General features: G+C 44.1%; 2 protein-coding genes across 9 annotated transcripts in view; one reads left to right on the forward strand and one right to left on the reverse strand.

The window, feature by feature from the left end:
- The first annotated feature begins 366 nt into the window (after window positions 1–366).
- Window positions 367–7,971, forward strand: rflna (refilin A). Of its 2 annotated transcripts, XM_010748927.3 has the most exons (4): window positions 367–633; window positions 737–1,079; window positions 4,335–4,444; window positions 4,544–7,971. In XM_010748927.3, exons 2-4 carry the CDS (start codon window positions 861–863, stop codon window positions 4,875–4,877), a joined length of 663 nt encoding a protein of 220 aa, XP_010747229.1. In that variant the 5' UTR covers window positions 367–633; window positions 737–860; the 3' UTR covers window positions 4,878–7,971. The 2 variants fall into 2 exon arrangements, with proteins under 2 accessions (XP_010747229.1, XP_019115012.1); XM_019259467.2 differs by having other exon boundaries at window positions 367–1,079.
- A 4,181-nt stretch (window positions 7,972–12,152) lies between these two features.
- ncor2 (nuclear receptor corepressor 2) overlaps window positions 12,153–12,423 on the reverse strand; it is an 82,725-nt gene continuing 82,454 nt past the window's right edge. For all 7 annotated transcript variants that reach the window (XM_027277590.1, XM_027277591.1, XM_027277595.1 and 4 more), the window contains one exon: window positions 12,153–12,404. In XM_027277590.1, the coding sequence (XP_027133391.1) occupies window positions 12,205–12,404 (200 nt within the window). In that variant the 3' untranslated portion in view covers window positions 12,153–12,204. The remainder of the gene's footprint in view (window positions 12,405–12,423) is intronic.

The following is a 12,423-nucleotide window of genomic DNA, read 5'->3' on the forward strand; positions in this document are numbered from 1 at the left end:
ACCTGTCATAATATCATTGTTAATTTCTACTTATCATATAATTAAATGATAAATACTGAATCTTCATTAACTGATAATTACTCACGAACTCTAAAACAATGTAATTAATAACTTCTAATTATTGTTTTATATATTAATAACTATAATTTACAGACTAATTAACTTTATTTTGTAATAACCTGCTGCTGTGAACAGTGTTTTTTTTTATTTATTATTACGTAATTAATTATTGCTAATTATAAATAAAAACCTTCATGTGTGTTGCTCAAAGGCACCTCAGATCCAGATCATGAGGGCTGGACTGGATCCAGGTGCAGAAAAAAAAAAAGCCTGGCAGGATCATTAGAGGAACACACACACACACACACACACACACACACACACACACACTCCCACCGACACACTCGCACAGTCAGAGCGCAGCGCAGAGGAGCGCAGCGCAGATCGGTGCCAGACGCACGGTCCAACTTTTAGTTTTCTGGCGTCGTTGAATTTAATTCTGAGGAGTTTTATGAAATCACTTCTCGCTGCGGAGTCTCAGTCTGCTGGGTTTGAAAGTTTAAAGTCTGTTTTCGCTCCTTGGTTGGAATATCTTCGGGGATTTTAAAAAGGTGGACGCTTCACGGCGCGCAGGTACGGCACCGTTTAAAGCGACATAACGGCTGATTTGAAGTCGGTGTGGACTCGGGTTCACACCTGTGGCTCCGATCCTAACGCTGCTTGTCTCTGTTTGCAGGAGTCCTGCTGGGAAACAGTCGCTCTGGTTTCTTTGCGTCTCCGGAGCGCGCAGCAGCTCGGAGCGCGTCCAGACTTCGTGTGGCTCTGTGGGTTTTTTCTTTTTGACTTGAGTCGTCCCAGAAATGGTGGGGCACCTACATTTACAAGCGATGGATGATAGCCTGAAAGGAAAGAACCGAGAAGGGCTGCTCGACAGTCCGGATTCGGGGTTGCCCCCTAGTCCCAGTCCGCCCTTCTGCTCCCTCTCCCCGGGGCTGATCGAGTCGCGCTCCGGCAGCTGCACGACGCCCGTCGAGGGCCATCATGGATATTATAGAAAGGAGAGCAGAGAAGGCAAACTGGTGAGAAAACACGTTTGTTTTATGTTCTTTAAGGGTTTTTGGAGGGTTTGTGGAAGCATAATGGAGAAATAATGACGCTGCTGTGAGAGGAGCTGAAAATCTGAGAGCGGGTTAGTTCAGCCAGAAACAGATTCAACATCTGGAAGCTCTCTCTCTCTCTCTCTCTCTCTCTCTCTCTCTCTCATTCCTTCATGCAAACCTCTGATGTTGCACTTGTGCTGCAGAAGATGCCTCAACAGTCCTGCACATTTCTGCATCAGCTGAGCCGCTTTTAGCCACAGAGATCAGATCCAGGTCTAAAACTTGGGGGGGTCCAGGGACTCCCAGGGGTCCCTGCTGGGATTGTAGGGGCTCCCTGTGAGGTGACAGTCAGGTTGAAGTGTGTTGTGATCAGATCTGGACGGTCTAAGTTTGATCAGGCTTCAATAAAAGCTTCAAATAAGCCGTCCGGGCAGAGTTAGTTCATTAGATCAGAGCTTCCTTCGTGTGTGACCCTTTAAAGTGAAGCCACTTCCTCGCACATGAGGAATTTAACCCTTTGTTTGTCCCGTGAGTCCTTCACAGATCTGTTTCATGTCTCAGAGGAGGAGCAGGCCTCGCTCAGTGCACCGACTGTGACATTAACAGACGTCTGAAGGTCTGTGGAGCTCGTGTTAATGTTTAGAGGAGGTCTGCATGCGGCTTAGAGAGAAAACACCTGAAAATGAATGAAAGCTGAAGCGACGGCAGCAAGACAGAAAACAGGATCAGTAAAAAAAACAGCGTCAGGTATCTGCAGCTCTGCACGCAGACGGATATTAAGACAAATGCAGCATGTTCAGGTCACAGCTGATCTTAAAGCTGCTGTGCACGATATTTAACATCAGCGTTCATGTGTCTGAGGTCGTGACACATCCAGCCGTCACGGCTGATTCAAAATCATTTCCAGGGTCACTCCCAGTCTTCAGGTCTTGGACATGTCTGCGCAGGTTCAGGTGGCTTTTAAAGTCTCTGAGGGAGGCCTCAGAAATGCAGCGCTGCATCCTGGGAGCTCGCGTGACATTGATTTGCTTGAAACAGACCAAAAAAAAACAAAAAGACAGAGAGCTCCTGTAATCCTCTGGTGGAGGTGGAGGAGGTCCAGATTAGAAGGACTCCTCTGCGTCGTGGTCCTGATAGGAGCCCCTCCTCGTCGTGGTCTTCAGTTTTTTCTATTCCTGTGTTGTTTTTGTAGGAACAATCCTCCTGTTCTATTTCGGGGGGTGCGAGGGCTCGTTAGGGCGGCTGCAGGCCGGGTTGCGTAAGTGTTTGATGACCTCTCACTTCTAAATTAAAACGTGGATAAACACTCGTCTGTTTTCCCGCTCACAGTTTGTGCAGATGTGAATCTGAAATCAGGACGAGATGCACGAGAAGCGTCGGCTGATCTGTGCGAGGATCAGTCTCTGCTTCTGCAAACAGGCCTGAGCTGGAGGAGAAGGTGTGTTTGTGTTGGCGTCTCTCTGCAGCTCTGCATTGTGCATTGTACTCTGTGTGGGTTGTTCAGCTGCAGACTATTTTTCCTGGGCAGAAACTTCCAAGTAGGGTGGTGGTGGTGGTGGTGGTGCTTTGTGTGCACACTGGGGGGGATCCACCTCCCTCCATTCACAGTGTTTGCTCTGCCAGAACACACCGTGGAGAAATACCTGGGATGCTCTCCGTGCCGGAGCATCGTGGAGGTTTTTCCAGAAAACGGCCTGAGCTGCACGGTGAGGACCGTCGTGCCCTTGGCCTGTTCCTGCTCGTCTCCTGCAGTGGCATGTGACAGGCTCTGTAACACGAGAGCGTCCTCACAGGCCGCGGTGATTCAGACCGCTCAGCTTGGACACGCGTCAATCACGACCTTCTCGCTTCACCGCGTGTCTCTGCTCGAGAGTCCTTATGAGTCCACAGGGGACGCTCAGAGGTCAAAGGTCAGGCAGACCTGGGTCATCATCATAAATCCACCGCAGGTGAAATCAGCATGAAACTCACATCCAGGACAAACATTTGCTGAAGTTATGGACGTCAGAAAACATTTTGTCTGACGAACACTGTAGCTCTAAACCTTTAAAAATAAAAGTTAGAACTTCATGGAACCTTTTACTGATCAGAACAATTCATCATCAAGTTCTTCCCAAAATTTAGTGTCAGTCGTTTTTCTCCTGGAGTTCATTCGAGGTTTGATATGTGACAATTTGGTAAATGACTTTAAAACATCCCGTGTGTCTGCAAACTGTCTGACGTGCTTGGAAGGAGAGGGTGAGGCGTGAGGAGAGAGTATTCATTTGGTTGCAATGTGTAACTTCACTGCTAGGTGGCACTAAATCTTATGGACTGGTTCAGTCGTTGCACAATATTCACCTTTACAATTACAAAAGTTGTTCAACATGTTATGATCGACTTAATGATCCAGTGATCAGAACCTTTAACGGATCAGTGTAGTAGGATTCAGGGGCGGTTTAGTTGCTGGATTGCAACCCCCGTGTGTCACCCTCCCCTTCCTGAAGTCTCCAGAGAACTGATCAGGAACCAGATTTTAGTGCCACAAACAACTCGAGCTCCTCATTCATTCAGAGCATAACTATTTTAAGGAAATTAATGACGATGATCCCGTTTCAATTTGAAAAACAATAACTTTTTCTGGTTTTTGTGGCAGTAAACATTTTTGTTGTTTTAAGGACACCTGAAAACAACATCTTTTAGGTTTTAGGGTCCATTTTCTGAAAATATGGATTACGTGTGTTTGAATGTGGCTCAGCAGGTAAAAACTTGAGGAAGGTCGACAGCCTGAAAGTCAGAAGAATCAAGAAACATGACAAAGACACGTTGGATGTGTCTGAGGTTTGAGACTTGTCTCACCCTCAGTCTGTCATTTCTGTAGCTACCGTAGGTCCAACATCTGTCGCCTGTTTTCAGTCCACATCTGTCCGCGGGTCACGCCGCGTCTCTGTGAACCGCAGTTTACCACCGACACTTCATTTGGCCGGGCCCACACAGTCTAATTAAGTGAACTGAAATGGAAGTGTCGCTCTGCCTGCTGTTTGCTCGTCTTAACTGTTGTTGTGCCATCGACGAGGCGACTTCTCGTGAGGGCGGATCAAGGAGCTCGTTTCCCCACCGAGGGTGGGGGAGTGCGGCGTTTTTAATTTGGCTCTGCTGGAACCCCCCCAAACACTCGGCATCTCTCTGGACACGTTGGCAGGCTGGTTGCAAACACTTCATGGATGTTTTTCTTTGTGTTTCCTCTCTGCACAGCTGCCCTACCTGCTGCTCAACTCCACAGGAACCGACCTGAAGAATCGCATGCACCCCGTGTTCTTCGGGGAAAGCATCAAGGTCAACCCCAAACCGGAGCAGGAAATCAAGTAAGAGACCTTTGACACATGGAGACAGCAACATTTTCTTGTCAACACTGCCACCTAGTGATCAGTCCTAGTTCCTAAACATCCTCTCCTCTTTTCCAGGTGCAACTCAGAGGTGAAGTACGACTCCGACAAGCACTACCGGGACCAGGTCTACTGCGCCCCCGTTCCCACGGCCACCTCCTTCAGCGAGACGGTCGTGGCGGTGCGGAACTGCACCTGGAGGAGCTACAAATCCCAGGTGTACCTGGAGCCGAGGCAGAAACCCATCAGCTACCAGAGCACCACCATCATTTATCCGAAACATGCCAAGAACACTTACCGCACCACGCTCAACTACAACGCCGCGGGTTCACGCCGCTGGTTTGTCTCCACGGTGCAGCTGGAGTCGAGTGAGGATACTAGTCCCTGTATCATCTACACAGAGGACCTGTAGGGGGTCCAAGCCCGTGGAGCACATGGAAAGGGGGCTACCTGGTGATCATCTTATTTTGTTTTTGGAGGACGAGGAACTTGGGAAGGCCCCTGTTGAAAGGGAAATACTTCAGAATCCACCATCTTTACTCGCCATGGAGGAAACTCTGGGAACCCTTTAGTGATATTTAGACTTTCTACTGATGCAGTCTTTAAAAAAGGGAGTCGGTCCTCTGGCAGTTTAAAGCTGCACTTCAATGGTTAATGTCTTATTTAATACAAGAGCTGACAAATTGGTGGCCTTTGCTCTCCTTCGGGTCGGATTGAAACCTAAGGTGACAATCAGATCGTAGATGTCGTGGATTTTTAGCCGAGCCTGCCGCAAAAACCCCGTCACACCAATGCAAAGCTTTCTAATGTGGCTTTATTGCACTTGTTATAACACGGTCCTCTCTCTGTGGACTTTGGCATTGCAGGGGGGAATTTCAGCGCTACGTGTGAAAAAAAAGAATCGGACCAAAGATAGTTTGAACAGTTTGTCTCTTTGTACGAACACGCTTCTTGTTTTACAAGTTAACACATTCAAAAAAAAAAAAACAGCAGCTTGTCTATTTCAATCATTTAACGAATTTAACTGTCTTGTTTATTCAGCAGAACCAGAGTCCAGTCTCTAAAAATCAAGTTTGATCACAGGAAGGACGACAGCACAATTACAAAAAGGGAGATATTTGAATATTTTGGTTGGATATTGGTGTTTTGGTGAAAAGTCAGTTAATGAAGTTTGGGAATTATTATTTATTAAGAGTTTAAACGCTTAGAAACTCAAGTTAATCTGCTTCATCAGGACCGTGTGGGTGTAGAACCACATCATCTATAGCTACGAGATGTTTGCTTTGTTTCAATCAGTGTAACAAGTTTGTCTTTAACCTGCTTTGGAGCCAGATGCTGGAGCTTGTCAACACGGAAAAGCACCATAAAAATAAAAAATTGACAATCAGGGGGGAAGTATTCAACTTCTCTGTCACAACTCATTGTGTATTGGACAAACTGTACCGAAGTCTCACTCATCTACTTCTCCATACGAGTCAAACAAACAGAAAAACAACAATCAACTTCTCAAAATCCAAAGACAAAAGACTCGGTGGCACCAGCTACTCGTAAAAAAACAATCGCTACATTTGTGCATGAAACTAACAAAGGGTCCCAGTGATTTACTAAAACAAGTAAAGATTTGAGTCAAGAGAAACGTTTGCAGCTCTGTCCTAAAGTCAACACCGTTAGCTTTCGTTTAAAACGCTACATTGAAAAACAACAATCATCCAATCTGTGACTATGCTAATCTAGCTAACGTTATTTGGTCAGTAAGTCTGACATTTTGACCACAGTGTTTAATATTTTAAGGGATTGTTGTTGTAACTTTTTAAAAAGTTTCAAACTAGTAAAACTGAGTAACGAGAAACGTTTGCAAAAGTCAACAACGTAGCGCAAGCTAACGTTAAACAAGGCGGCAACGTAGCATCGCGCGCAACTTAAAGCATAACTTCATAAATAATACATTTACAGATTTAGCTGCTTGAAGTTTTATAAATATAGTAAGTTTTCGTTTAAAGCGCGTACATTGAAAAATAAATGTTTTTCAGCGTTTCATCCAATATGTGACTATGCTAATGTAGCTAACGTTATTCGGTCATTACGTCTGACATTTTGACCACAGTGTTTAATAATTTAAGGGACTGTTGTTGTTACTTTAGTGAAATTAGATTTTTTTAAAAGTGTTTCAAACTAGTAAAGATTTGAGAAACGAGAAACGTTTGCAGCTCTGTCCAAAAGTCAACAATGTAGCGCAAGCTAATGTTAAACAAGGCGGCACTGTAGCATCGCGACTTGAAGCATAAATTAATAAATAATACATTTACAGATTTAGCTTTAGTTTTATAAATATAGCAAACTAACATTATTAACTTTACTGTTTAAAGTGCGTGCATTGAAAAATATGTGACTACTAACGTTATTTGGTCAATAATGTTCAATGATTTAATGTTTAAATTGTTACTTTAGCATCAGCGTCAGTTTCAAAAGACTCGAGTAATGTGTAAACTGGTGGATGGAAACATCTGCAGCTAACGTAATAACAAGCTAACGTTAAACATGAAGTCACTATAGCGTCACAACTTATAAACTAAATGATTTTTCTTAAAGGGTCTTAACTACTTTTGGTTTTTGAAGCATGAAACTTATTAAATTCAAATAAAACACTACAGACATGCACAATCATAAATCGTATAACAATAACACAATTAGAAAACTAAGAATTAGTTTGCGTACATCCCGATTGTTTCATTTTCCACCTGGTAAACGCGTAAAACTCGCCGTGGAGTTGCGAATAGCTGGTGTAGTTGAGTGTTTCGGGTCGAATTGTTCAGGTTCTGATCCGAAAAAACATCAAACATCAAACTTTTCCCTGTTGAAGATGTAAAATAGATTTTTATCGAGCGTTTTCGTGACTTCTTTTTGTGTCTGTCTTATATATAAATATATATATATTTAGATTATTGAACATGGCAAATATTGAAACTTCAGACTTTACCTCAAATCTTTCTTAGATTTCAGTTTTATTTCATTGCAAATGTGTATTCCCGATTTTTTCCCACGGTCTTGTTATTTTCGGTTTGAAATACCCTCCAGGTTCATGTGCGATGGTGACGGAGGTACGTGGAGGCGGTGCATCAGTACTGTAGGACGGGTACTGTACGAGGTCTTTTAAATGAGGGAACAAGCAAGTAGCAAAGACTAAAGATGAGTGTTGTAACGTTTCTGGTAAGATGACGGAGAGTTCTGCGAAGTGTCGATGGTCCGAGAGCGGTGAGAGAAAGTTGGTGGGTGTCGTCAAGTTTGAATCCGTTGGTTTTATGTGAGATACTTTCTGCGTTTCCTAACACTTGATTTTGTTACTGTAAAATATTTTCCTGTTGTATATGTGGCATCGAGGCACTTCATAATTCTTTATATTTTTGTACGTCAAATCATCGTTCCTGTTCTGATCAAAAGGAAATTATTTAAAAAAAAGATGTATATCCTGATTGAATAAAAAGATACAAGCGATTCCCAAACCCTGATTCTGGTGTCGAGTACGTTTGTTTGATTCATGCACAGTTTGAAAGAAAGAGGAACAGGTCCTGACATCAAGTCCAAACTTTTAACCTGCTTAGCAGTAAAATATGGGATGCAGATGTACACTCATGAAGACTTTCCTCCAGAACAAGAAGTCCCCACAACATAAATAATGTTTTATCCATGAGAAAGGTTCATTCTGGGGCATATGGACTTGGTTGTAGATCTGTGAAGATGTTTCAGCTCTCATTCAAGAGGTGGGGAGAGTATTTAAACCAAGGCAGGATCGGAGACTGGGCCTTTTGTTTGGTGCTACTTGTTGTGATGAGTGCTGTCCAAGTCGTTTATGTCACCTGAGGTCTCAACAGAGGTGACCTCAGGTGACTCTAAGGACTCGGGCGACCGTCGTCCACACCGTAGGCTCGTTATGGTTTCCAGTTAGTTTGGTAGTGCTTATTGTTACTGTGGCGACTGTTGTCCAAGTTGTTAAGATCACCTGAGGTCCGGTGTGGACGAATCACCTCTTGTGACGACCGTCGTCCACACCGGGCCTCAGGTGACTTAGACGACTTGGATAACAGTCGTCACAGTAAGTAGCACCAAACTAAGTGGAAACAAACAACGGCCCGGTCAACGATCTCCCCACCAGTCAGTCAGAACCGGAGAAGCCTCTTTGGATAAGAAGTGAAGCGTCTTCATGGAGCTACAACCAAGTCCCCTGATTGAACCCTTCTCAGAGAAAGCTGACCTGGATTTGCTCTTCATCTACTGATACACTCCAACAACTGCACTCAATGAAAACAAGACTGTCCTTTTATCGTGAGCACTATGACGATATGACACCTGTCAGGTGGATGGATAATAACACAGATTTGAACATCATATTATTTGCAGAGACGAAGATTTAGATCTTTGACTTTAACTCATTAAAAAAAGGAGCAAAAACAAAAGTTTTATTTTATATTTTTGAGTTATTTCTAGGAGCAAAAACAAAAGTTTTATTTTATATTTTTGAGTTATTTCTTCAAGTTTGGATGTGGAAATTGTGATAAACAGGCCAGTATCAGACTTTCTAATAGTGAACTATTAGAAAATGTGAAAAGCCTGTACTCATAACTCTACAAAAAGAACAATTAGAGTGGGAACCACACATGCAGAGCGGAAAGAAACGGAAATGATTAAAGTTATGCTGGATTATTTATATTATTTATGTCTATATTTTTGTTAACACTGTTCACTTCAGGAGGCAACAAATTAAAATACTTCATGATTTATGGGTTTTCTGCTTATAAATTTACTGTTTTTTAATGTTGTAGACGAAGGGTTTTCTGCTTATAAATTTACTGTTTTTTAATGTTGTAGACGAAGAAACCGATAAACAAAATGTTTTTTGATGATATGCATTGATCTGGATTCTTTACTTCTTATGTCTCCCTTTTTTAACGGAATATTTTCTTGATTGAAAACAAGTTTTGATCTGACGGTTCCTTCAGATCTCTGCACAACAAGCAGCCAATCCTTTTAGGTTTTCATCCTTTTTTAAATATTAAATCACACATCGCAGAAACATTTACCAGTCCTTTGAGCTGCAAGCACGGCATCATAACGGACATGATACAGATGAAGGATCTCCTTTTATCAACCTTTAAAAATACGCTGACAGCGCCCCCTGCTGGCTCTTCACATTCATCACTGACTCCTTTAAATGAGGCGACCCCGAGACGATGAATGGCAATAAGCTTTTTATTTAAACATTAAGGCAGTGTCTTTTTTGTTTTCCATTTTTACACTGCTATCCACAAAGCTTGCTGGTGGGCATGTAGAATTTTAACCATGTGAATATTTCTTTTGTTTTGTTTTTTTTCCTGTTTTTATCTCCTCAGAATACCGACCTTTGAAGCAAGCCACATAAATATTTACATCTCTTCAGTTTTATATACAATCCTTGCTATTATACAGTGGGTTATAATAAAAAAAAAATCATTATGCACAAAAATGGTTGAACAATGTATGTAATGTTTGTCGATCCTTCCCTCCCGCCAACAACCAACCCTCGGACAGTGAACACATCGGCAATCAACTTGAATTTTTTTCTGATTTGTGGAATCAAAAGAAACAAAAAAAGAAAAATGGATGCACGTTAAAATTCATTTTATACTTTTTTAAAAACACGTTTAGTCTGTCATCGGTTTAGGGAACAGCTGGATATGGCTTAGTCTGTTTTGTTTTTTTTTTACCGTCACATTCTTCAATTCAATCAGTGGATAAACGATAAACACGCACGGCGCCCGGCTCGAACCTCCATCAGACAAACTAAAACATGGCTGAGCTTCTTCTGCAGGTGTGGCGTGCTGAAGAGGATTCAGGGAGGGAGAGAGGAGGAGGAGGTAGTCCTATAACAGTCGTGTTTTCAGTTTAAAGAGGACGAAAAAATAAGAAGTCAGACTACAGATATAGAGGTACGCCGCCGCCGAATCGTCCTGGGTTTGCACGAGAATCACGAAACGTTTCGTCTACACGGAGGGCGAGAAATGAACGATACCGCGAGAACGCGTCGACTAAGTTTAACGTCACGCCGTCCCCCCTCGACCTCCTCTAACCAGCAGCAGCAGCGATGAAGTACACTTGATGCCGGCCCGGGTGGAACAGTTAAAAGAAGCTAAGGCTGATGTTTGGAAAAAGAAAAAAACATTTATCTTTATATTTTTAAAAAAAAGGACGTTTCGTTTGTTTTGTTTCAGATTTCCCTGCGTGGACAGAACGAACTCTGTCGTGGGGGCTAAAAGAAAAAGTTGTGCGTCACTTGGTAACTTCAGTACTGTATATGTAAAATAAATGGCACTTAACACTAGGAATATCTCATAACTGTACAAAAACATCTGCCTGGATGAGGAGCTGAAGGGAGTCAGCTCCTGGTCTGGGCAGTGAAAAAGGTCAGAGGTCAGACTGTCACAACAACAGCTCCTAGACGGGGGATTGTAGCGGGTTAAGCTGATGCCGCCGCCGCTGTGGACCGAAGGCGGGTCGTAGAAAGAAAGATGGCTTTTTGTTGTCGTCACCTCTTGAATGCGAACAAACTCTGCGAGTTCGTCGTCGAGCAGCTTTAAGGTTGGTCTGCACCGGGTTCAAAGCGGCGTCCAGTCGACGTCGACGTCGTTCACTTGAAATGTGATTGTCGCTTTTTTTTCTCTTCTCTTTTTTTTTGAGTGTGGGAGACGAAAATGAAACGTTTTTTTTTTTCGAGGAGAGCTCCGCCCGTGACGTGGGCGGCTTCTGTCGACTCTTTTAAAAATGCCATCGTGAACAGACAGACTGACAAACTAAGTGCTTAATATCCAAACACAGACATGGTTAATATAAAAACAGTGAGAAAGTGTCACTCGTTTCAGTGCCGTCCGTCTGGCAGATCATCATCATCATCATCATCATCATCATCATCGTCGTCATGGCGCCTGAAGTCAACAGGCCGTCGCCGCCGTCTCCTTCCTTCCTCAGGACCCTCCTTAATAATATGACATCAGCAATGAACAGCATGTTTACCCTGTAAACCAATGATATGACCCTCCCGCAATAACAATCTCTGACCCCGCCCGCCCGCCGCCGCCGTCTTGTTCCCGCCCCCCTACCCCCGCCCCCACCCCCCCAAAAATACATCAATGCAGATAATAGACAACAAAATGACACCATCGAAAGTTCACCATCAAAAAGTACTAAAGGTCTCAGCTCACGTTCCAAACACAGGACTGGGTTTAAAAGAAAGAAACAACAGAATAAACAGGGTGTGGATCTCCTTGCCGTCCTCTTGTAGTGGTAGCGGTGCACAGACGTGAGAGGGTCCTCGCCAACAACCGCCGCCGCCAACAACAACAACAACAACAACCGCCATCGCTGCTCTCAGGTCAGAGAAATCTGTCACTTAGAGCGCCGCCGCCGGCACATGAGAGCGGTCGATGTGTCTGTTTGATAAGGCCAGTGAGGAAAAGTAGTAAAAAAAAAATGAAAGTAAAGAAGTGATTTGTCCTTTTCGAGTCCTGGAGTGAACACGTATGTGCAAACACACACGCTAACACACACACACACACACACACACACGTGCACGCCGACACGCGGAGCAGCAGCAGCAGCGTTCCAGCTCGTCCTGCTCAGTGTGTGTGACGGACTGACGGAGGAATGGTGGAGCGGGTCGGTGTGTGTGTGTGTGTGTGTGTGTGTGTGTTAGCGGGGGTCCTGTTTCTGGGTCACTCGCTGTCAGACAGCGTCTCGTACTGAGACATGAGCAGAGGTTTGGGTTCTTCCTCCCAGGACCGGCCCTGTCCAGGACCTAACCCGGGACCCGGACCTCCGGGCTGGCCGCCCGAGGACGGGGAGGGAGCCGACACCGTCCCGCTGGGGAACCGCATGATGAGCGGGTTACACGGGAAGGGGGTCGGGGTGGAACCTGAGCGGAGAGACAGAAA

The sequence above is a fragment of the Larimichthys crocea genome, chromosome III (genome assembly GCF_000972845.2).
Source record: "Larimichthys crocea isolate SSNF chromosome III, L_crocea_2.0, whole genome shotgun sequence".
Classification (NCBI taxonomy): domain Eukaryota; kingdom Metazoa; phylum Chordata; class Actinopteri; family Sciaenidae; genus Larimichthys; species Larimichthys crocea.